The sequence below is a fragment of the Trachemys scripta genome, chromosome 6 (genome assembly GCF_013100865.1).
Source record: "Trachemys scripta elegans isolate TJP31775 chromosome 6, CAS_Tse_1.0, whole genome shotgun sequence".
Classification (NCBI taxonomy): Eukaryota; Metazoa; Chordata; order Testudines; family Emydidae; genus Trachemys; species Trachemys scripta.
This window is the reverse complement of record NC_048303.1, coordinates 26,794,113-26,820,890: the sequence shown is the minus strand read 5'-3', so window position 1 is coordinate 26,820,890 and position 26,778 is coordinate 26,794,113. Positions and strand designations below refer to the sequence as shown.

The following is a 26,778-nucleotide window of genomic DNA, read 5'->3' as shown; positions in this document are numbered from 1 at the left end:
AGGTAAGCCATCCTCCTTTCTGAGCAAACCATGCCCTTTGGCCCAGGCAATCACCCAACAGTGTAACATGATGCAACAGCCAGCATGCGCCTCTCCACAAGGCCAGGCTGGTCACTTATGTTTTGAGCAGTATCAATTTTACAAAGGTTGATGGCTTTTTCCCCCCTTTTCCCCCCTGTCTTGCAGCCTGGCACATGCAAGGAGAGAACTTAACATGTGTGGTATGATAGGAATGAGAAACCATACTGATAAGTGAAACATTCTTCTTAAATAATGGTATTCTCATTCTACTGAAGCGGTGACTGTAAAGAGTAACAAATTAGGAATACATACGAAAATCTGTTCTGGCTGCAGCCCTTAAGATTCCTGATTCCCTGTTTTAATTTTAGACTTCACTCATTTTTTCTGGCCAAGAAGGATTGAACAAGGAGCTTTAAAACTGTATGTAAGAACATAAATATAAAAAATATTTTCAGAGACCACTTTTCCCATTCAGTTAACAGCTCAGCTTTTTGATACTTAGGCCAAATTTTCAAGCTAATGTGCTTGAAATTAGGCACCTAAATCCATATAGAGATACCTAAATAACAGGCCCCATTTGAAAAGGTGCAGAGCACCCAAAAGTCCCACTAAAGTCAACGGGATTTGTGGATGCGCAGCATTTTTTAAAAATTAGGTGCGTACACAAGGATTTAAGTGCCTAACTTTAAGGCAAAAATTTTCAGATCTAACTTTGTGCTCCAAAACTGAGAAATGCCAAATACAGAACTCAGGTCAGCACTGAAGTCAGAGGTACATGTGAACCCATATGGCTCAGCTTCCAGAATCCGGGGCTTTAAGGATGAAGGGAACCCAGCAAGCACAGTGTATTTGGACTTTATTAAGGTATTTTGTCATTCTGTTTCCACAAAATCTTACTTGAAAATTTAGTTTGAATTGACGTGGGTAGGAAGAACAGTACCATATGGACAGAACACCGGCTAAATGTCCATAGAAACTGGCAATATAAACAGTGGACGGGAGGTGTCTAGTAGGATTTTGAAGGGATCATTGTTTGGTCCAGTTTTATTTTACATCTCTACTAGTGATCTGGAAAAAAGAGTAAAACAGAACTAAATAAATTTGCCAATGATATCAAGTTTTGAGTTGGTAAATTTGCAGGTCAGGCCCAACGATGTTTCAGAATGATCAGTTCCTTTTTTTTTTTTTTTTTTAGATAAAAAGAAATGGGAAGGCTCATATCAGCTGTTTTTCTTTTTCTAAAGCTCTTTTTAAAAATGGGTAGAGGAGCAGGAGTCAGAAAGTTACTATCCCTTGCCATCTCTGGCAGGCCAGGAGGAAAGCTAACTGCTTTCACAGTGTAATTGCCCTTATCTAAGTGTGTATGGCGTGAACTACAGAACTCATTAATGATCCTAAAATTATTTTTATCTCCGCAAAGTTGGGAAACAGCCTCGCTGAGTTTGTGTCCGAATCTGTCCTTCCTGTACCACAATGCAAGGATCTTCTGCTGTGCCAGAGGGCCAGTCTCACTAAGTGTTTTTTTATTGCAGTCATCTGAGTTTCTAATGTATTCAAGTACTAAACACTAAGGAGAGGAAGCAATGGAAAGCAGGGCATTGTTTAGAATGACACTTCTTTGCAGAGTCGTTTTTCCTCACTTACCTTCATTACACAGAACTGAGCTAATTGAAGAAAGAGACACATAAAGGGCTTCACTAAACTCCCCAAATTTTTCAGATGCACGTTGTCTCGATCGGACTCGAATCTCATAGTCTCTTCCCAGCTTCAACGAGTACAATGGAACTACTGTTGTAAGCATGGGCTCCAGCTACAAAGACAAAATGACTGATACTTAGTTGACAAATACAAACATCTGCAAGCATTTTTACTTACATGGAACTTTTATGTTTACTGTTCACAGACATAGAGGGCATGTGTCAAACTGCAAGCCCTTTTATTGTTCCAACACTATTTTGCTAACTTCCCCATGAAAACGGTCCTGTTAAAAACAACAGGACATATTGGAAATAGAGAAGTGTGGCTGTAAGGGACCTTGAGAGGGCATCTAGTCCAGCCCCACACGATGAGGAAGGATTAGGTATACTTCCTAAACCCCATCCCAGATAATACTATGCTCTAGAGTCCACACATCAGTACAGTTCTTATGAACTAAATTTTTTTAATCTCTTTCCTGTGCACAAACACCAGACTCACTGCACATCTTATAAACTTTCTTATTTTAGGAATATTGTGTAAACCCCTCCCCCCAAAAATCAGAGTGAATAGAATGTAATGGTAACATATGAAGAGTGGGAACAGATTTCAGGAATCGAGACCCTTATATATAAATATTAACCACAGATTTACCTGCCTTGGTACCTACCTATGTACCTGGGCCCCATCCAATACTATCTGAACACCTCCCTTCCTTAAGGCCAGTCTTCCTCCCTTATACAATCTATTTCCAGCTCCAGCATGAGAGTACACAAAAATAATGAAAATGTGCTCTAAATACAATTCCCTCTGGTGGGAGTTATGTTGAATTTATGTTTGCAGAACCCAGTACTATTATTGGCAAGAGTGAATGAAAGCCAGACAGAGTGGAATAGATTAGCCTGAAATCATTTGGCCAAGACAGAATTGATGATCCCACAGATTTGGGATAAGTTTGTGCTTGAACTGTGCAATCTAAATAAGCACTGTGTTTGCCTAATATGTACTTTAAAATCCATTCTCTCTGTGGTTATGAGACTGTGGTCTTTGGACCACAAGTACCTCTACAGGTTGAAATATCTTGAGAGCAAAGCAGTCATGAATTGTGGTGTTGGGAGAGGAGAGGCTCCTTCCTGTCCCCAGTGGTCCACAAGAAGAAGCTGAGAGAACCATGGCATTATGTCTTACTGACTCTTGTAAGAGTCTAGCATGTAAAACCAATCTGGCTGGAAGGGAGCTAAGAAAGAACACAATCCAAAACTAGTTTAGCTTGCTTGTTTCATACTGTAGTTGTATACATCCAGAAACAATGAAACACACTGGATTTTCACACGATGGCTTAGTGCCTTTTCTTTTACTGAAGTATACCTTGGAGTAGGTCCTAATGGTGGAAAGTCTACCAGACACAGGAGGGCTGTAGTGTCAAAAAGTGGTCACAACCTCTCTAGTGCTGGAGCCCCAAGGGGCCAAGGTAACCTCAAATATGAGTAATGCTGCCCTGGGCAGCTGGAGGAAGCACTGATTGAACCCATTCCCTTAACAGACTCACATGGGAAGGATAGTATGAAAGCTTGATCATAATGTAAAGCTGGCCTTCTCCAGCAGAAATTCAACAGGGAAGATTAGGCAGCAGCAATACCATCAATCTTCCTTTGCACAGTTTTAATCACACTGTTAAACAATAATAGAATACACATTTAAATTCAGCATGGAAGCATGTCCTCTGGAATGGTAGTCGAAGCATGAAGGGGCATACAAATGTTTAGCATATCTAGCATGTAAATTCCTTGCAACGCTGGCTACAACAGTGCTATGCAAATGCCCGTTCTCACTTTCAGGTGACATTGTAAATAAGAAGAGGACAGCATTATCTCCCATAAATGTCAATAAACTTGTTTGTCTTAGCGACTGGCTGTACAAGAAGTAGGACTGTGTAGACTTGTAGGTGCTAAAGTTTTACATTGTTTTGTTTTTCAGTGCAGTTATGCAAAAAAAATTCTACATTTATAAGTTGCACTTTCACGATAAAGAGATTGCACTACAGCACTTATAAGAGGTGAACTGAAAAATACTATTTTTTGTTTATCTTTTTTACAGTGCAAATATTTGTAATAATAAATAATATAAAGTGAGCATTGTACACTTTGTATTCTATCTTGTAATTGAAATCAATATATTTGAAAATGTAGAAAAACATCAAAATATTTATAATAAATTTAAATTGGTATTCTATTATTGTTTAACATTGTGATTAAAACTGCGATTAATTGACAGCCCTATTCAGAAATACAAGTCAATGGATTACATTGTTTGCTCCAGTTTTCTGTATAGAGCAGCCTATGGTAGGGTGACCAGATGTCCTGATTTTATAGGGACAGTCCCGATATTTGGGGCTTTTCCTTATATAGGCTCCTATTATCCCCCACCCTCGTCCTGATTTTTCACACTTGGTCTCTGGTCACCCTAGCCTATGGAAGACTCTGGACTTTTACAATTTGTTGCCACAGCATGCCTGCAATTTCCTGACTTATTCTTTGTGCCATACAGCTTTACTCTCCTTCCTCACACCTTTCAAGAGTCACTTCTTTTGTTTAACCTTCCATTGCTAATCACTACTCTGGCCTTTATTCTTGATCATGGCATCAAGTTAATGATAGATGGCTTAATTGCACAAATTGGGAACAACTCTACTGGCTGGGAAGGAGTCATGGGCACAGCAGCAGAAGGCATCCTAACTGATAATGGCGAACGGCTTTTGAATCTCTGTGGCACAAACACCGTAATGATAGGAGGTGATCTCTTCCAACAAAAGGAGGATTCCCAAGCTTACATGGGAGATCACCAGACAACGTGACTGTCAACCAGATAGATCATGTGTGTATTGCTAAGAGATGGGCATCTTCTCTGAGGGATGTCAGAGTCAGCAGGGGAGCAGATGTTGGCTCAGATCATTATCTTTTACTGGACATGTTATAACTTAAACTCAAAAAGATCATAAAGACAGACAAAAAGAGTGTTATAGCAGTCGAAAGTTCAAGGACAGACAAACACACAGCTGATTCCAGATTGCACTTAGCAACTGATCCAGTGTTTTCTAGGACCAGGCTGATAAAATTCTGGAAAGCAAATGGTGGAACTGCAAGAAGGCAGTCGAGACAGCACAGGTAGTAGTGGGCCTCCGAACAGGGCAGAAGAAAGAATCATGCATTACCTCTGTCATGGGAAGTGATTGAGGAGCGAGCAGGACGCTCTGAAGGCAAAAAAGGAACAGTTGCAGGCTGAACTTTTAGAAGTGGATGCAAGATACAGAGTAGAAGACAAAGAAAGAAAGATATTCAGGCAAGATGGAAATGCCAGGGTTCAGAAGGCTGCAGAGGCATAAGCAGCACTACAGGGTGCAGACTTCAAACAACTCTACAGAATAATGAAAACCTCTCAGGAAGAACCAGACCATCAGGGACGATCATGGACAGAAGCTAGACAATAGAAATAATATTTCCATTCCATATTAAACTGTCCAGAGCTGACGATCATGCACAGGTTCAAGAGAAATACCAATGCTAAGTTATAAATAGAAGGGGGACCAACAACGCCCAATAAAATTAAAGTCGCTATCAAAGAAAGCCCTCAAACAGGGTGAAAACTCCTAGCGCTGACAGAATTGAGGCTGAGGTACTAAAGCGAGAGGTGAAATTCTGATTGAGGGGCTAAGAAAATTAATAAAATATGGGTGAAAAAACAAGTGACAAGACTGGAAAGATGGCATTGTTGTCAGATGCTACCGGTGTGGTGCTCTGCTTTCTCCTATGTTGATATCACTCGGCTGCATGCGTATATTCCCTCGGTGTGCTGCCCCAGCTCTGCGCAGATAGCTGACACAGCAGACCTGAAGAGAACCCCCCATAACCACAGAGTCTAGTAAGATGTAAAGTCACGTCGACTAGGTTTATTGCGACCTTGGACACAATTGCAGTTCCCTGTAGGTTTCTTAGCCTAATTCAGGGCATACTACGAGAAAGTGCCTCTTGGGAATGGACCCGGCTCAGTGGCAGGACTTTCCACTGCCCCCTTGGCCGGACAAAGACACCACCCCCGGGACACATTCTTATACACAGGTACAAACAAGTTACACATCACTCCTGACGTATTGAGGTGCAACCCCTCTACGCAGCAAGGTTCCGCCTCACCTTGAACAGATTGGTTCAATCAAAACAACTCTATCCATCATTTTACTCTTTTGCCCGTCATTGGGATGGGTCGGCCTGTTCCATGTTATCTGTGGAATGTTCCAGTATAGTGTATGTTCTGATATCTGGTGTCCAGTACCTTTTAGGTATGTCTCTTTTTGCAGCATCAGCCCTTTCCTTGCCAGCTTCTGTGAGCAGGGCCTGCCTCTGGCTCACAGCTTAACTTTGCTTTATGTTAGCAAAGTCTTGACCATTTCTTTAGTTCAGGCCTCAGGCATCATACTGGGCCTTTATTAGGGCCTTCACTTACTACAGGCATCACCATGACATTGCCAAAAAATAAAGGGTGATATGAGTACATGAACTGGAGAGGCATTGTACTGCTATTAATCCTAGGCAAAGCACTGGCTATCCTTATGCTGAAAAGAATGAAGAAAGCAACGGATGAAATATTATCAGAACAGTAGTCTGGGTCCAGTCCAAATAGACCAAGTTGTGAACACATTCGCACTTCAACAGATCATCAAAAACCCTACTGCTTGACAAAAGACCCCTTCGTAATCAACTTTATTGACTTTTTAAAAAAAGAGTTCAGTGGTGCCCACAGAGAGACTCCGTGGAATATTGCTAGAAGTTACGGGATACCAGACAAGCTGATCAACATAATAAGGAGTTTATATGATGGAAGCAGGTGTACAGTAAGATTGGGTGAATGGTTTGATATTGTGACTACAGTTAGACAAAGGTGTGTGTTCTCACCAACCCTCTGCATTAGCAACAGACTGTCTGATGAAGTGGCAACAAAAGGCATCATGGACAGTGTAACTAGCAAGTGACAGTAATCAATGGAGGAACTGGACTGCCTGATGTGACAGCAGCACAGATAAGGTCTCTAAGGTAAAGACTCTTTTTTAGCTTATGAGACTCATGGTCTTTCTGCTTTAATTTAACCCCTCTTTTGTGATTTTTTACAATCCGTGTCGGTCACTTGCCCCATACCAAAAAATCAGCAAGAGACTTAAGCTCCTCCCCTGTTGACATCACTGATATTTGCATGCTTAGCACTCTATATATTGTTACCTAGTCTTGTTTAAAGCCACTACATTACTGCCTCCCAACACAGATAATATTGGAAGGCAAGTAACTCAGACCAGAAGCAGCTCAGATTACAGTTTTATAGACAGTGATTAACACGTCCTTTGGGATTTTGATGCTATTATTCACAGAAAAAGGAGTAACGCAAGCAGTTTGAAGCTAAAAAGGCATGTGTCCAAACAGAAGACTTCAAGGGCATATAAAAGACAAATCAAATTTTTTTTTAACATGTACTGGGGAAAATTAAAAATATATATACTAACAGCTAGAGGTTCTTAGAAAAAAACAAAGAAGGAAAAAATTTTCAAGGCACAAATGGTAGTTATTTGAAATGCCATGTATTTGAAAAATCTTCCTCAAAAACTTTGCAGGTGATCTTTAAGTTGTTCTTAAAGGGATAATGCACGGGATAATTTGGCCCAAAATAAAAATATAATAAAAATAACTGTTTATAAAACCAAGTAACAGTAGTTAATATTTCAGTTTTTTAAAACTATACAATTCCTTGGAAACCTTTTTAACACATTTCTTTTAAGTCTTTGAAATGTAACATTGCAGCATTGTGCTAACACATGAGAATCTGAACTTCAACTCAGCAGATACTGATTATAAAATGAAGCGAAAACAACCATTACATTTTCATTGTCCGAAATGAGAAAAATGCAAGAAAAGTCTGATTAAAATTTCTTTCAGTTTCAAAACGCTACAATATTGTCTGTGACAGAAAAGATCAGATTTTTATTAAAAATATGAATTTTAATTTGATAGTATCTTAGAAAAAAGCCAAAGTGATTAAGTTCTATTTGAAACAAAGGGCATTTGCCAAATGGAAAAGGATGCAGATGGTAAGGATGCAAAATTCTATGTGTGTAACGGAAATAAAGGAAAATATAAAATGAATACTAAAAGTATTACAAATGCTCTTTTAAATCAATGCATATTTACAAGAGAGTTTTCCACAGAATTGCATTCAGAAGTACATTTAAAATGTAAGCAATTTTAAAGGGTTAACCCAGAAATTTCACAGACTAACCTGAAAATCTGATATCTTGGCATCAAACTAATATTGCTGTGCCAAAAAATGAAAATAACAGATATAATAGAATAACTTTTTTAAAAACAGCAAAAATTTAGGAAACAAACAGATTATTTTATTACAGGAAAATTTGAGGTCACTGATAATCATATTTTACATTTATCCACAAGGATCTCAAAGTCTATTATTATCATATGAGCCTATGACCACTTCATCCATCACTAAGATGTAAATACTTTTGGGGGAGGAAGCAGCAGCTATCCTGCACTGACAACTCCACTCAGCAGGACTGAGGAGGGAAAGGGGGGGGGGAATAGTTCAGTGGTTTGAGTATTGGCCTGTTAAACCCAGCCTTGTGAGTTCAATCTTTGAGGGGGCCATTTAGGGATAAGGGGAAAAAAATCTGTTGGATGATTTAATTAGGGATTGGTCCTGCCTTAAGCAGGGGGTTGGACTAGATGATCTCCTGAGGTCCCTTCCAACTCTGAAATTCTATGAATTGAAGATTAATTTCTCTAATATAAGTAGACAAAAAAGTAACTTTTCAAATTAGAATTTGGCCATAATATCAGGATCAAACACCTCTTGTGAAACATGGCCCAAAATGTTTACCAACCACACAAGTGATCAGGAGCTTGGTTTTATGTCTTATCTGTTGGACCGCCAACAAAAGATTGTGCAATTTAGCACAGGCTCAGAGAGAAGAGCAAAACCTGCTACATCCCCAATACTACCTGGGTTTTCTTTGGAGATCTCCCATTCAAGTGCTGACCAAGCCCAATAGTACTTTACTTATGAGATCTTACAAGATCACAACCAAGGTTGGCCTGCCTACAGGCTGTAGAGAAATATTTACATTGTTTGTTAAAGGCTTAGGGTGTATTATCTAATTGTATAGGTATTTCCTTTCTTTCATATTAGCAGCATAAACGTTTTAGGGCCAGATTGTGGCTACTGAGTCATTGTCCACACCAGGGAGGGAGTATGCGGCATCTAGAGCTTCAAGAATGAATTCTGGAGAACGCACAATGCAGTGGCACCCAATCATTACCCTTGCAACTAGTGCAGCACATGTTCTCCTCCATGCCTTGCTAGTTATGCTGCCCAGTGTAGACTGCGAGCAGGGCAAAGGCCCTACCATCACCCTGTCCTCTTTCAGGTGGCTACTGCTAGTAAGGAGCATTGCCTGTTTTACGCAAAAGGAAGCACTCACTAGTTGCCCCAAGGCGATACGGGGAGCGGGCGGGGGAGATTCCTTCCAGAACCAGGCACAAGTGAGCTCTTAGTACATTACAATTGTTTATATATAAACACGTTTGCTTCATACCTCCCTCCATTTCGTCTCATTAACGTCTTTGTACTGCAGTTCATACTCCAGTGTAATCCATCCCTTCTGAACATCAGCTGATGGTGGTGGATCCCATCTCACTTGGATGTCCGCATGGATCCCAGTCAGGCTGGTGTTCAGTAGAGTCCAGTTGAGGCCGACAGGAGGATCAGGTTGTACTTAAACAGCGTGTTGGAAATAAAACAGTTTTCAATCTGAAATCACTATTCTTGCTAAACACTGTTCATGATTAAAAAAGTATTTGAACCACATATACTGTAAATTATATAACAGTAACAGTCTCAACCTAGAAATTATTATCTACATTACTGAAGATTTGATAATAGGTGTTATATTTTCATTTGAGCCAGACATTTTGCGCCTAAATCTCAGAGGGACCGTCCCATAGCCCTGATGCAGGCAAAACTCCTGCTGACTTTACGGATAAAATCCTGGCCTCATTAATGTCAATGGCAAAACTTCTGCTAGCTTTAATAGGGCCAGGATTTCACCCTAAGATTACATATTAGGAAAACCAGATAGGTAGTTTCAGAATTTTGAAACTCTGGGCCCAAAACTTTCCCTGAACTCCTAACTAATAACATTTTGCTCATAATATTTAAAATATAGTATAAATCCATCAAAGCTAATCTGTGCTGAACTGTGCATTTAAAAGAAAAGTTTGGAATGAGGGAGGTTTTTTTCTAACTGAAATCCATGGGAGTTTTCCCTATATTGGAAAATTTTCCTAGGTTGTACTTTCAAGCTTTTTACCATCTACTTTTAAAAGATTATTCTTTACCACAGTGTGAATTTAAATATATAGAACTCCCAAATTAATGAAAAAAATCATGGTAACCAAGCCAATGCATTTGATTATATGTATCATATTATAAAAATAAAGCAGTATAAAATATATAATGGAAATGTACCTATTTCATCAACACTGAAGCATTTTTCATCTAATACTTCATCTTTTTTGATAAGCTTAACACAATAAGTTATCCAAATAGAGGTGTATGATGTGTTGAAATAACAGCTATTTTCTCCAGCAGTTACATAATCAGGACATTCTTTCCATTCTTCATCATTCCTAGAATTACAACAAAATATATATTACAATGTGGCTAGTGGTAAGTCACAGCTAGTATAGAAGTGGAAATGAGGAATCATGTCAGTATTGATCATGTTTTATAATAAATAACCCAAAGCCACCTGAAGCCATGTGTATATTCTCATGTGGCTATTTTTATGAGCTTTGGTGAAATTCCCAAACAGGCTGTTAGATTACATTGTTATGCTGGAAGGTATTAAACATCTGCTATCAATCACGGGCCTGGATAAAGTTGGTGTGTGTACGCACCCTTCATTCAGGCTAAGTGGAAGAAGCACTTAAATGCTCCTTTGTGTAGTGAAAGATGAAACAGTAGAAGCCACCACCCAAAACACTGGCCAGCTTCTCCTCCTAACAGAAACAATTCAGCAGACTCCAAATATTGGCTCACCAGTCAGGCAAAGTGGCAACAATATTTCTATAGCTTCATTTTCATATGGCAGGTCTGAACAAAACCAGGATTTTCAAAGAAAAATGGCAAAAGTCTTCAGTTAAAACGAAATGGAAAGACCCACACTAACAAGAGCTTGTCCCCCAAACCATTCAATATATTTATAGGTATATAGTAAAGCTGTTTTGGATTTTATGAGGGAAAAATGGATGCCTCTAGATTTCTGATGCATCATGCACTGGGAAAGAATCAGATTTTAACTGTTGAAACCAGTGAGAGGAAACAAGGCAGTTTACAGGAGTGGTGTGACAGAATACTGAGACCCAGTAGCTGACCCAGCACTCTGACCACGTAAGCAATAATTAGCTCCACCCAGAAAGTCCTGATGGAAGAGGAGAGACTGGGGTTTGGTGAGCTAAGGAGCGAATTATCGCACCAGTTGGGGATAATTAGTTAGATGTAGTTATATGTGCTGCACGGGGACTGTGATGGGGACTTGGTGGTGGTAATAATAAAACTCAGAGGTCTTGACAAGCAAGAGGTGTCCAAGATTGTTTATGAGGGACCCCAGCATGGGAAAGGAGCCTGCCCTGTCACTGGCTGTTAAAGACTAAAAGGCAAATTTAAATCAGAATAAAACTGTACAAACACTGGGCCACCTGATTCTTCCCTCTGCCTGCTGAGGTAGGTGTAGGGAACAGTAGGAGACAGCTAGCACCTCTCCATTCACAGGGATGCCAGGCGTCACTTGGTCACAGCAGTCCTGATGACTTCCCTAACTTTTTTCCTGACTTCAGTGGTGCACTTGAGAATGGCTGGGACATAAGAATGCCATGACTATACCTAGGGTGGTCTGGCACATCTACTGCACCAGGGGCTTCTGTCTGAGCTCGTGTAGAGCCGACCTAATGCCAGGTCTTTGTGTGGTAGGGTGACCCCCTACACAGACTATTTAATGGGGATAAGGGGATTCCAACACTTTGCAGACACTTTGCACAGCCCAGGATGATGATGAGCTTCCCTCTAGATTTTTGCATGTGTGGTAGGTGATAAAATTCCTGCAGTGGTTTGCTGGAGAGCCCTTAGAAGTCAGTATCTGAAATCAGTTTCATTCCACCTGAGTAGAGTAGATAAAGGAACTTTAAAAGCCACCGGAATAGCAACCGAAGTTGAAGAGAAAAATAAAACAGTTGTTCCTTTGTCTTTTACGCTGGCTGAGAACTCTGCAAAAATTTATAATTTTAACAAATTACGCTGCTCAATAAAACTTTTCACAGGAAGATTATGCCCACCTGAAATGTAAAACAAAGCCAGAGACATAGTTAAAGACATTTATTTTAATTGCACTCACTGATGTCTTCAACTTCATTGTCAAGAGATGTGAAGTTACATTTCTTTCTTCACAAAACATAAAATATATTGTGGAAAACAGTCTTTAATAGCCTGATATTTGCTGGAAAAATTATAGTCCTGTTTACGTGGTTCATGTAGCCTGTAATACTTGAAAAGAGGGTATATGTGTGCTAGAAACTGATAGACCACTATATCACAGAAATACTTCTAATTAATCTTTTCTCCATTTGATTGCAATTCAGGCTGTAATGGGAGCTGAAACAGACTGGCATGGGGTTACCCAAAATGCAGCCTTAGGTTATATGTTATATAAAAAACTAAAATGTGGCCCATATCTGTTCTCTCCCAGAACCAGTAGGGTTAGGACAAAAGTAATCAGCTATAGGCTTTTGTTGCTGGCGAAAAACAGCAAGCAAGCTGTATTCAGATATCAAGAAAGATACAAGTGCAAGCAAATATTGTGAATGTGTGATATTTTTTAAACATGAAAATTAAGCAAAGCCTTTGGCCTCCTGGCAAGTTGGCACTGAGGCCCTTGATATTGCAAAGTTTGGCCACCTGTGGCTTAAAATAACCCTCCACCCAGCAATAATTTAGAATATGCTATCCCTTCATCATGCAAACATACTGCAATGCCCACCAGTAGGGATGGAAGCTATGCACATGTACCAAGAAGAGAACATATTTCCTTAGGGCACAGTCCTTAAGCAGGCGTCTAGCAAAACTTGTAGTACCTTAAATTATATGATAAGAATATGGTCAGAAACTTAAAGGCAAGAAAATTCATGGTTAGCACCGAGTAGCCCAATAATTATAAAATCAAATGGCACTGATGCAACATTCCCTGTCACTCGAAGTCTTACATTTAGATTGGTTATCTTTCTAAAAGATATGCTCTAGCTCAACCAGAAGTTATGGACTTGACGCAGGCGTTACTGCATGAAATCTATGACCTATGTGATGCAGGAGGTCAAATTAGGTGAACTCAGTGGTGCCTTCTAATCTATGAACATACAATAAGTGGCATTAAATGGTATAACAACACATCCCAATGACCTCTTCTGCCATTTAGTTCAATTTTTTATTACATCATTCTTGTTTCTGGTAAGAAGATAAAATGTGTGATATGGCCAATTTGTGTGGCATTGTTATATTGCATTATTAAATGGAACCTACTTAATCTTTATAGCTCATCCTTTACAGTTGGAAACACAGAGATATCACAATTATCTGATAACCATTTACATTAGATGGAATAGAGGCATCCGAGCAGTTAGGATTCAAAGGAGTTCAAACTTGCAGTTGATTTAGGAGGCTTCTACTAAAGCTTGAACCAGAATTTTAGATGGGCCTGAAGCAAACCCCCAGAAGTGAACACAACTCAAACCTGGTAAGGTTCAAAAACGTGGCTGTAGTTTCATAGCGGTCTGTTAGGTTCACAGGGGAACAAACAAAAATCCCATATCCGAAACCTCTTTCCCAAACTGTGGGGTGTTCAAATTCCAGATTCTGCACCTTGGGCCTATTTCTACTAAGAATGTTTCCTTCGGTGTTCACCCATTCTTTCCCAATCCATATTAGTCATTGCATTATGCTTGACAAACAACAGACATCTTTGGTTTCAAAAACATTCACTTAAACTGTGACTTCTTAGCCTTTTTCCATGACATGAAATGAATTGCATTGCATTGTAATGAGCAATGCAGTGACTGTTAGGCATTTCAAATTGCACACTCTCTTTACCTTCTCATATACAACAGTTGAACTGTTCCCGGAGTAGTGAGGTTGTGAAAATCTCTATCTGTCCAATGACATGAAAATGTCTCCTGTTCAGGTGATCTGCACGTGATAATTTGTGGCCGTCCCAAAATAACTGTAATGAAAAATGGGAAGGAAAAGAAAGAAATGAAACAAACACGTAAAACCAGACAAATATGGTGCTGAAATCCTGGGCTCCACCTTAACAACCACCATCTTCAGATAAAAAAAAAAAACCCATAGCATATTCCTATTATTGTTACCAATAGACATGGATAACTTCCCCCTCCCCCCCCAATTGTTTGTACACACAGCAAGGTACACACTAGAATGTGAGCAGAACACAACTTCAGATCCAAACATCCCTTATATTGTGAGGGTGTTCACCATCCAAACATAAATTCATATAAACATTTTGCAAGTGATGCAGATACTGATAATGGGCCAAATCAAAAGCTCTGATCTAACATGGTCAAACTGCAGAGTGTTTGAAATAAGATCCAGGGTGAAATTCTGTCTCCTTAAAGTCAATGGGACTTTTGTTATTAATTTCAATGAGGCATGGATTTTACCCCAAGACTTTCTTACTTGAGTCCAGTGACCTTCATTCACTATACAACCATGCCTGATTTACTATCCAGCCTGGACACTGAATGGGGCAAGAGTCCTGTGGTAACATTAAAGCAAGATGAAATATTTTCATAGAATAGTAAATTTGATGAAAAATGCATTTTTCAAAGCACTGAAACTTCATGAATTTGGGTTGAATTCAGTAAATAATGTTATCTGAAAAATAAATGTTGCAAGCCTCAGAATAGTTTTGAAAATGTTGTTTAGAATCCTTTTGACCTGAACAAATTATTTGTTTGCTTGTTTTTTGTTCTGGTGAGAAAAACTAAAAACAATTCAGTTTTGCTTCTAACATAATAATTGTATTTGTTTTTTATTTTTGGTTCAGCCAGTGAACCAGAAAAATAAATGATTCACTCAGCTCTATCTGTGATCATGGAAATTGAAATTATAGTAATGCATCTACGCAAGGGGGCTGGGTGGAGTAAAAACTTACAAAAGCAACCTCTCATTTCCTAACTTTTGAGTGCTCTTTTTACAAACTTAACTTCTTTTAACGTAGTTTATCCCAATGGAATGTTCTACGTTTAAAATAAATAAATTGAAGAAACAACGAAATGTCAACATATGCACCTATTACAGAGCCAGGAATAGAATGGTCTCTGCTACACTATACCGGTAATCAGGGACATATGTGAAGGTGCTTATATAATTCCTATTCCATGTGTAAGCAGAGTCAGGATGAGCTCTACCCTGACATCTGGTGGTGAATTGTGGCGAGTTGTGGAAAAGAACTTCAGGGGTTGATCTTGTTTGCATAGGCACACCCACCCCGCCTAGCATGAGCCCAAATGGTCACTTTGGCTGCTGTGGGATCCCCAGTTTTTCTGTTATTGGGGTAGGAAGAATAAAGTGTTGTTACCCTGATTATGTGAATCAAGGACAATGAAACTGTTTTATGACAGAGGGACTTGCCATCAATTAAGTAGCACCTGCTAGACAAGGAACATGGGTTCCAAAACCCAGTGAATTGAGAGAGGCTGGGGACAGGTATTTGTACCTGATGCTTATGGGCCCCTTTTGAGGGCCTGAAATCCCATTTGCATCTCCTCCTCTCTACTATGGAATATCAGAGCTAATTTTAATTCCATTAGGAGTCTAGTTACAGGCTGCTGAGCTGAATTCACTTTGGGCCAATGGTGCATCAGCACTGAGACTTCCCTACTACAAGCTGAAATAACTAAGGGGCTAAAATTACTGAGAGCTGAAATCACTGAGTGCTGTGGGGGGGCATGAAGATATGTTGCTGAGCAGCTGGCGGAGCAGAGCAGTTTGCGGGACAACTGGAGCGGCTTGCGGGACAGCTGGTGGAGCGGTTCGTGGTGAAGGCTCCAGCAGAACCCCATGGAGAGGCAGGGCAGTTGGCCTCGGACCACATAAGGTGCCCCTTAACACCGCTCCCCCCTCCTCCCCAGGCTGGGAGGTAAAACTCTGCAGATAAACTTTTGAAGTCTGGGGCTGCACTGACCAGGGACAGAGACTTTTGGGTTGTTGGACTTTTGGATGATTTTTTTGGGTTGCTGGACTTAAGACCCTGAGGGGGAAGGATACTTCCAAACTTACTTGGGGGAGGGTAGGTCCTTTGCTCATGGTTTGTGTTATGAATCCTGTTTGTGGTGTTTCCCCAACATAATGCCGCATTGTTTCCCTCCTTTATTAAAAGGATTTTGCTACACTCAGACTCCGTGCTTGCGAGACAGGAAGTAGTGCCTCTTAGAGGCGCCCAGGGGCTGGTATGTAATTGTCCCAGGTTACTGGGTGGAGGCTCGAGCTGGTTTTGCATTGCGTTATTGAAACGGAACCCTTAGATACTGAACCTGGCCCTTGTTGCTGCCAACTCAGACAGGCAGAAGGGTTACACATACAAGGAAGCCAGGGCCCTCATAGTCCCTATTTCCATTCTCATCTACATGGACAGAGAACAGCTGTGACAAATTTCAGTCAAATAATAAAAGTTTAAGAAAATGATAAGAAACTGAAAAAGACCCTTCCTAAAATATACTCAGCAACATATGCTCACTCTATTCATAAGTACGGCTGTTATGTTATATATTTCAACTTCGCAGCTCTACAACAATTCATTTTCTCAATTCCAGATATAGAGAAAGTCCCATATTCCCTTCTTAATATGATCACGGTGGAGGAAAGCACAGTTTGTGGTGCTGATATGATAAAGCGAATGGTCAGTGTACACACAAAATAAAATCAGCTGTTGCAACAACTGCTTCAGCGTATTAACACTGAAGCTTTAACATTTAAAATAGTTTCTACTACTTCCCACTGGGCATTCTTATTCAACCCTGATAAAAGATATAATCAACACCTCACCACTAAAGCAGCCAATACCATATCTGCAGGATGCCAAACAAACATATTTAGTCCCTCTTATCTGTAACACTGCTGCATACATAATTTCCCAGCTTCCCATAACTGGGACACCAATACAATTGAGCTGGCTTTCCTCCTATTAAGAAGATTTAGACAAATCTCTTTGATAGAATAAATATAGTTCTAGTGCATGGAGCGGGTAGAAGTTCTTTATCAATGAATGATGCTGTCATTGCAGGAAACAAAATAGTCATAATATCCCAAATTAAATGTGTCTGAAAACCAGCTCTTATGGGCCCAGTTCTGCACTAGCTTTGGGCTCCATCTCCAGTTAAAACTGAACTCACACTCTCCATGGTCTAGGTGAGATAAAATAAGGAGCCTAATAATATCTAAATACTGCTGGATACTGTGACAAAGTTCCTCCTCTATCTTGGTGGGTCCTGCGCTTATTGGCGGATTTTCTTGCCTCAGAGATTCACCATGTGGGTTGGGGAACTGCCCAGAGACCTTCCCCTCTGGAAGAACCCACAGTCCAGGTAAAGGGTTGGGACGGCTTTGTGGCCTGCATCATGCGGGAGGTCAGACTAGATGATCATAATGGTCCCTTCTGACCTTAAAGTCTATGAGTCTAATTGGGAGGTTTGGGGGGAACGCGGGCCCGCCCTCTACTCCGGGTTCCAGCCCAGGGCCCTGTGGACTGCAGCTGTCTATAGTGCCTCCTGTAACAGCTGCATGACAGCTACAACTCCCTGGCCTACTTCCCCATGGCCTCCTCCAAACACCTTCCTTATTTTCACCACAGGACCTTCCTCCTGGTGTCTGATAACGATTGTGCTCCTCAGTCCTCCAGCAGCACACCCTCTCACTCTCAGCTCCTTGCGCCTCTTGCTCCCAGCTCCTCACACTCGCACCACAAACAGAAGTGAGCTCCTTTTTAAAACCCAGGTGCCCTGATTAGCCTGTCTTAATTGATTCTAGCAGCTTCTTCTTAATTGGCTCCAGGTGTCCTAATTAGCCTGCCTGCCTTAACTGGTTCTAAGCAGGTTCCTGATTAGTCTAGTGCAGCCACTGCTCTGGTCACTCAGGGAACAGAAAACTACTCATCCAGTGACCAGTATATTTGCCCTGTACCAGACTCCTGTACCCCACTGGTCTGGGTCTGTCACAATACATAGATAACATTGTCGAAGTCACAGGCAGAATAAGCATGCCACATAAACAGCAAATCTTACCCTTTATTTTTACTCCCTAATCCCAGGAGAAAATTTCTTTTAAATCTCCTTTTTTTTGCTACCTGCCCATGACAGGAGTCTTATGTTTATTTCAAGGCAATCTTTGAATAAGTTGATCCTCCAACAACCTCGAGTTTTTAGGCATGAAAGATTTCCGTACAATACATATGTACTCCATTTCCTGATTTGTAATTTATGACTTTGTTTTTTTATGATCAGTGCCAGAGTTTGTAATACAAATTTTTCTAGCTGATCGCATCTAACCTCTGTATCAAGTTTCCAGGCTCCACAACGGCAATTCTTAATGATCACAGGAAAGGTTGTGAACTTGACTTACATAATGCTTGGCACTCTTCGAGTGAGTCTCCTGAGAATTCTTTACTTCCCACTAAAATCAGTTATCAACATGTTACAAGGCCCTGCATGAGCTCTATCTCCTGAACATACTGCAAAATGAGATACACAATAGCTAAACTGAAATTAATTTAGATAAAGTGAGCAGGTTTAGGCTACTGAAGGTAAAGGTTAAAGACATTAATCTGGGAAGCTCTCGAGATGAGATTTAAAACCGACTAAAATAGCAAAACAAAACACTGAGTGTGTATTCTTGTTTTCCTACTTGACCATATCAGCTAAAGTATAAAAGATGCAGTCAGCAAAAAATGTTCACTTTGTGCACTTTAACAGATATTAGAATAGTTAGTAATCTCAAACTTGCTAAATGTTCAGGCCCAACAGCAGAAGGTATTATGCAGTAGGAAACGCTCCAATGAGTCTGTGGTTTCCATTATAACCAAGCACATCTGGTTAAAAATTACTAGTCTCTGCCTTGGGGATCAGCACAATGTACAACGACTACAGTCATGATACAAAAGCCAAACAAACTCTTCAGATCCTACTGTTTATTTTGTTATGACCACATATTAGCTATGGTCTGAGCTCTGGCTCAGTTGGAAGTAGCTGCTCCAATACAGTAGCAAAACCAGTGCATTTTATGCAAGCATGTCACCTATCTCTTGTGTTTATCTATGGGTTAGTTGCCAGCTTGGTGTTCTTTTCCATATAGCTCAGTTTCAACTGCAAATGTGGTTTAGCCATTCAAAAACAGTATATTAACTGTAACTACAGACTAATGGAAACAGTATGTAGCCAGCCCTTTAAACGAAAGGCTACATAAATTAAGATTGTGGATTGATTTCCCTCTAAGGACTGAGCCCTGACAGAATACAGAATCCTAAATTTCATTAAGGGTTAATGTCTGTAAACTGGAATATGGCACATCCAGAAGTAGGCCACTTACAGCTTGATTCATGGCAGAACTCCCACTGACACCAGTGTGCTAATATTATTTTGATAACAATGATGGTATACTACTCTGGATCAAGGGAACTATATGGATCCTTGCACTGAAGGATTGCAAGTGCAGGTCTACTATTCATTCCTCCTTCAAAGAGTGCTGGGATAAGCTTTGTCTTTTCATCTGAAACTCTCAACTTCTTATTGTAATAACCTGGTTAATATAGTACCCTTGTCCCCTACTCTGTGTGTGTGTGTGTGTGTGTGTGTGTGTGTGTGTGCGCGCACGCGCGCATGCATGTTTAGTCCATCGGTTCGACGATGACGTTTTCATGCTCTCTCTTGTTGTGGATTCTGGAGTGACTCTGAAGTCCAAAGCGTGACGCGCATGCTCGTGAGCAGATCGGGAGGACAAAGTCATTAATGAGCATCTTGGTAGCTATAGCAGTAGTATGATGTTTTTCCCTTGCTACCAACATCAATTATTTCTGTCCTCTTCAAAGGCTTGAAAAGCTCTGAGTGTTGTGGGTTGCCCTGCTAATCTATTTAATGCAACCTTCTCAAGATCATCCAGTTTTATTGTACCAAAGTGTAAGCTGTCCTTGATGCTGTCCTTGTAGCGCTTTCTGGGACGGCCTTGATTCCAATGTCCTTGTGCCAATTCTCCATAGAAAATTATGGGGAGTCGATGTTCAGGCATCCTAGTGTCCAACCCAACATAGTTGGGCTTTTATCAGCATGGCCTCGATTCTTATGGCATTTGACTTTTGGAGAAGCTCCAGGTTGGTAATTGTGTCCTGTCAATGGATCCCCATAATGGCGTGCAGAGACCGCATATGGAAGGCCTCTAGCTGTTCAATATTCCATTTGTATGGTATCCAGATTTCACAGCCGTAGAGGAGAGAGATGAGTACAAAAACATGTTCCCTATTAGATGGGATCAAAACTATTAAGTTGTTTGTCACAGGTCCTAAACTGCTAATACAGAGAGGAGGTTATCCTTTAGCTCAAGTGTCAGGGTCCTGTGCTTTTAGAGCAACAGGATCTGAGGTTTTTCTCCACTTTCACCATGAAATTCAAGTGGTCATGTACTTTCTATGTTACAATATTTGTGTAGTGATGTATTAGAGGCAGGTAGAGAACAAACCCATCTCCACCCCCCTAACCTAACTACTGCTCCAAAAAAAGTAAAAATCAAAGTATAAATTCTTAGCCTGGGTTTCAACCAACAAGCCTCAGTGCTGAACACTAAGAGGGGGCTTTATCCTGTACCCAGTAAATTCAATGGCAAAACTCCCATTCACATCAATGGGAGAGGGATAAAATCCCTAGCATTTCCTAGCTTAGTTTCTCCTATGGCAGATCTGATGAACAAGCAAATACTTTGATTACAAAAGAAAGCAGATGTTTCGGAACTAGATGAGATTAAGAAGCTCTTCTTTATTTAACACAGGGTTCTGGTAGATGAAAATGTAATGTAATGATTCAAATGATACACAGGATCAAGCTACTGGACCATAACAGATGCAGAAGGCCATATTCTCTCTTAAAAACTAAAAGCTTCTGGTTGTCTATTTAAAAGTTTTTTATAAATGACAAAGACAAGTGATAATGCAGAACAAATCAAAAAAAGAACACATACATATGAAACGATGGACAACATGTTCTAAAAAATAAAGTGACCTTAGGAAAAGATATTTTATGCAACAGAAAGGAATACTTTCATTTAAGAAACTCTCAAAATGATCACAACATAGAATTAGGGGAGCTTAATGGAGAGAAAGACTGAGGAGAAAGTAAACAAAACAGCTAAATGAGAAACAGACATTAGGAGCTAAGAGACTATTGTAGTTGGGAGTTCATATAATGAAACTGAACGCTCAGTCAGTTTGAACTTACGCCTACCCTACATCCACTAAGGTCAATCAATTTGGCTGTTTACTTTAATGGAAGTGGGATGATGTTTATTATGCTGGATATCAAGAGAACATGTTCTGAGATTCTAACTCAGTGATTGTTTCAAGATGCACAGAAAAATGCACCTTGAAACAACGCTTATCATCAATGGAAGGCAACTTCAAATATACACAGCCTTGTGCTAATAAACTAATAATATGGGGAAAATGGAATTTTCCCTCCAGATGTGGTAAACAGATACAATAATACTAGCAAAGTAGGTCACTTTCTAGTCTATTACTACCTAGGCTCCAGGTAAAACCCTTGCATAAATGGACAGCAGTAAGGTTCTGGGTCAACTCCCCTCCTCCACTTGGGAAATGGTAGAACTTTTTTCATGAATGTAAATCAGCAATGGAAAAGATCTCTTTGCAGGACAATGCCTGGAAGAAAGAAAGTAGAATGTTCCTATATCTGAAAAATTAAAGGTTTTATTGCTGAGGTTTGGTTTACACCACAGAGTTAGGTAGATGTAAGGCAGCTTATATCAACCTAACTCTAAGTATCTACACTACAACGTTGCTCCTCCTGCTCCTGTAAGTCGCTCACTATATCGACCTAAAAAAATCTACTTCTGCGAGTGGCGTAGTGCTTAGGCCAGTGTAGTTAGGACGATCACTGCATTGCTTACATCGACCGTTGGCTGTGAGCCCCAGGGAGGAGGAGCGCTCTGGCTGTGAGCCCTGAGTGGGCTGACAGCTTGGGTGGTAGGTCCCAGGGTGGGGTTCCTTCCAGCTGTCAGTGCCTCACAATGCCCCACACAGTTAAAACAACAGCACTCCCGGTGAGGATGCACACCACCTACGGAGGGGGCCTTAGTGTGGACATGAACCACTGAAGTAATTACTGTGGTGGCTGTACATCGACTTAACTTAGGCCGACTTAATTGTGTAGTGTAGACAAGGCCTAAGATTGTTAAAAGAAAGGGCTGAAGCAGAGAACATTCCCAGCACCAATTTGCTGCCAACACGTAGAATATCGGAATAGCCCTTTTGCAAGATTTCATTGGTTATTTTTGCCTGAGTGGCACAGAAAATCTTGGCTACATAGCTGCAGATATACAGAAACAGAATTAGACCAACTCTACTGTATGGCAGTATAATGTGGGTGCTGAGGAAGGCTGAAAAGCAGTGGATTGAATCTTGCTCTGTAGTCTGTCGGTATTTGCCAGGTAAGGCAAACGAATAAGTTAAGGCAGTAAAGCCTCAGGCCTGTAAGACAACAGCTTATCTAAACAAGGCATAAAGCCCCAAAGCCTTATATATGCAGTTAACCAGGAGTAACTCTGGATCATAAGCTATCATAAGACAGAGTGCTGTAATGACTAAATTGTTGACAGGTAACCACAAGACGCTAATTTATACCAGCTTGGCATATTTTAAGTTAGGAACATCAGCAGATGTCCCACCACAAGAATATCAAGGTAACTAATTGACATATATGCTAATAAACTTGAGGTAAACAGCCAATTAACCTATGGGAGAAGGGCACCCCAACATTAGTAGTGTGAGGAAATATAAATAAGGAAAAGGGAATGAAATCCCTATTGATTATGCATTAGTAAGGCTAAGATTTTGTCATGGTTATTTTTAGTAAAAGTCACGGACAGGTCACGGGCAATAAACAAACATTTACGGAAGCCGTGACCTGTCTGTCACGGTTTCATGGTTTCCCCTGCCACTGTGGTGGCTGGGAGCTGTGGAGTTCCCCTTCTGGAAGCTGCAGAGTGACCATATTTCCCAAGGAGAAAACAGGACACCCCCAGCCACCCGCTTGAGGCATCCCACTCCCCCTTTGCGACGCTGTCACCCGTTGCTGAAACCCTGAGGAGGGCCCCCTCAGGAATCTGTCACCTGTCACTGGAACCTTGTAGGGGGCCCCTGTTGCTGTTGTCGCCAGAACCAGGAGCGCTGGCAGCTTTTCTGCTGCCCTAGGCGGTGGAAGGTCCCGCCCCGAAATGCCGCCCCCACACAGAGGCGGCAAAAAGTCCCACCGCCGAAATACCACCGTGGTCGCCGCCCCCCAAATTGTAGCATTCTAGGTGACCGCCTAGGTCCCCTAATGGGTTTTGCTGGCCCTGGTCAGACCCCTGCCAGGGCCCCACTGGCTGCCAACTCCAGAGTCCCGCAGCCCTTGGGGCTGAAGCAGAGAATGTCACAGAGGTCTCTGGAAGTCACGGATTCCGTGACTTCCATGACCACCGTGACATAAGAGGAGCCTTATGCATTAGGCATAGTAGCATTAGTGTAACGGATTATAAAAGTTGTATCCTAGCCTGTCTTCTCTGGAAGCTGTAACTCTTGGGAGATGCCACAATGACAACCACTGATGATGAGGAGGATAACTAATATTTTGCTTCTTTCTGCAAGGGATGGTATGAATATACGAATGCTCAGACGCACGGCACATCCTGTGTTATCTCTAGCTACCTTGCTGTGTAGGAGTGTTTGTAACTTTGCTAACCGTGTTAATAAAACTGTTACAAATACAGAGGATTTCCCATACACATTGGAGTTCCCAACTGAACAGTATTTTTAATATACTGGGCCTGATTTTTGAACAAGAATCTACCAAATCTCAGACTGTTAATGGGGAATTCTTAAGTAATCAATGTAATTAATAAACAATCAATATATCAGGCTACAAGTTCTCGTAATCTTTAACTGCTGCTCGATATTAAATGGCAGGACACAAATCAACAATGAGGATAGTTGTAGCTGAATCCAGAAACTACCTCCATCAGCACTAGTTCAGTTTCAGGAACTTCTTTAGTATGGACATGTTATTAGGATGGAAGACCAATGAATTAAGATGCTTAGCAGCATTCCTTGATAAACACGTGGCTGGCAATCACATGGCAAAAAAGCTTCAGTGGTGTAATAAAATCTCCGGTAATGGACAAACTGAATATCCAGCTAGATCACCTTAAGAATCCAGCTTGAGATCAATCCAAGTTGAACTCAATCTGCATGGAGGCTACTTCCCTTTGGGATTTGCCTTGGCGATGATGAAGCACAGCTTGGTTTGCTTGAGTAACAAGTATTCTCTAAATGTTGTAGTAGGATTATGTAAACTGTCAACAAATATTGCTGATTTCAACTCTCTAGGTTGTCAAAGGGATTTTTAACACTTTCTCAATATAGTGTAGTTAAGTTAAAAAGAAAAAAAAACTATCGATAGAGAGGAGCCAGCTGAGGTGGTCTGGGCACCTGATAAGGATGCCCCCTGGGAGGTTTCCTTTGGAACTCTACCAGGCACATCCCACTGGGAGGAGACCCCGAGGCTGACCTCGGTTACCCCTGAGGGATTATTCCCCTGTTGGCCTGGGAATGCTGGGGAATCCCCCAGGAGGAGCTGGAACCTGTTGCAGAAGAAAGGGAGATGTGGTCATCCCTACTCTCCATGCTGCCACTGTGACTCTCACCAGGAAAATCAGAATAAAGGAAAAAGAGAAGAAAGAAAAAAAACCTATACAAGAACTTAAGAGTGGGAAATGAGGTAGCAATGGTCAATCATTTCCTCTCTTAGGGCCAAATCTTCCCGCTCTGTGACATATTCTCTCCAAATCTCCCTCTCCCTTTCCCCTCAGTGTGCAGAGGAACCACACCACTCATTGTAGGCAAGCAGGATCCTCCAGTGGCCTCAGAAGACCGGTTAGGACTTGTCCCTTAGAAAAGCAGCCTGCAAACATAAACAACACAGGCACAATTGACTGCATTAGTAAGTACAGCAAGAGTTTGTACTTCTCTCATTTACAAAACAATAAGGGTAACTAAGAAGTTTCCAATTATTTCCCAATTTATCTGAGTGACTCAGCTTCCAATTATGTTTCGAGGAGTGATGGGGAAACAGATGCTTTTGTCTTTTTATTATCTAAAATTGAATCCTTTCTTGTGAAAAAGACTAGCAGTACATTTATGTATTGCACACAATTAGTGTAGTCAATCAACATTAGGATGATGTTTTCTGTAGGATGTGGTTAGAGCTGTCCTCTCATCAGAAGGAGAAATAAGGAGAGTGCAGCATAGGTGGTAAATGAATATCACAAATGACTGACTATGCTCTTCAACAGCAAGCAATGCTCCTGGAAGAGCGTAACTGCTGTTAATTCTGTGTCTGCTCCAAACTGCCCATTTCTAAGCCCTCCTTGAACAGAAAACAGGTCTCAGAAAAATCAAGACTAAATACTCTTGGATTTTATGTTTAACTCTATGCCCAGGAGGTAGAAGGGGATCTTTCCTCTGACCTGACACCCTCACTCTAAACTGTTTTTCTTTTACCATTAAGCACATTTTTACTTTCATGGATCATGGCCACAATGGCTCCTCAGTGGTGTTTCCATTTCAAGTATGACACTTGCAGTCTAAAATTGTTACCCTGAATGCTTGTTTATGGGTCAAATTCAGGCCCTCAACACTGTCGACACACAGAGGAACACACATAAATGCAGCAAAGTTGCATTACTGTGGGCTGACAGTCAGACTAGCTGCTGCTTCCTGTGAAACCATCTGCATTAAACATGGGGCAGTTCTCTCAGGGGACATAGGCACTAAACAACAAGGACCTGATCCCAGGCCTCAATGACACATCATGCTGTGGAGGACCTGAGTGTTTTGGGGACAAAGAATCAGTGTCCTCTTTTATAGTGTGATCATCACCATGGTATTTGGTAATTTTGAGCATATTTATGTGCAGCCATAGGAATGAATTTGCACACTTTTCTACAGTGAAGTCATCCCATCCCAGCACAAGTACCTTTCTAGAAGAGGACAGAGGGTTAGTAGGCCGAGCATTAAGTATTTAGGCTGTAGAGTTTTATATGCCTTCATGATAATCTTTAAGTTATAATGTCCATCCCCTTCCTCAGCAGAACTTCATTGCCACAATTTTTCTCTGGACAAGACTCCTTCTAATCTGTAGCTGCACTAACAGAACTTGTCTAAAAAATGTATTGCCTTCACTATCTCCACTTTTCTTTATTATTTAACATACTGTATTATGGTTACATATTTATTTACTGGTAAGATTATTTTCCTGGAATGAGTTGCCTGCTGAGGACCTGAATTTTTAGTTAGGGATTAACTGTCCTATATTCTAATGATCTGAAACTATAAGGATTCTGCACTATACTGATTTTATCACTTAGTATAAAAAAGTGTATTGGGGAAAAATAAATCTGCATATAATTCATTATGAAGAGAAATAACGTATTTATTCAAAAGATAGATACTCCATATTGAATAAAAAAAAGTATGGCAAATTAATTAATTAAATCATTCAGTATCATAAACCCTACTCTGTATTCTTCCATTTAGTATTTAAATAAACATTGAGTGCTATAAAAATAATAATAAAT

At 40.7% G+C, this 26,778-nt stretch overlaps 1 protein-coding gene across 6 annotated transcripts in view; it reads right to left on the bottom strand.

The window, feature by feature from the left end:
* The window catches only part of GHR (growth hormone receptor), a 189,851-nt gene that overhangs the window by 5,787 nt on the left and 157,286 nt on the right, over window positions 1-26,778 (bottom strand). For all 6 annotated transcript variants that reach the window (XM_034772994.1, XM_034772992.1, XM_034772995.1 and 3 more), the window contains exons 3-6: window positions 13,963-14,092; window positions 10,294-10,454; window positions 9,362-9,540; window positions 1,666-1,831 (exon numbers count right to left, since the gene is read on the bottom strand). In XM_034772994.1, the coding sequence (XP_034628885.1) occupies window positions 1,666-1,831; window positions 9,362-9,540; window positions 10,294-10,454; window positions 13,963-14,092 (636 nt within the window). The remainder of the gene's footprint in view (window positions 1-1,665; window positions 1,832-9,361; window positions 9,541-10,293; window positions 10,455-13,962; window positions 14,093-26,778) is intronic.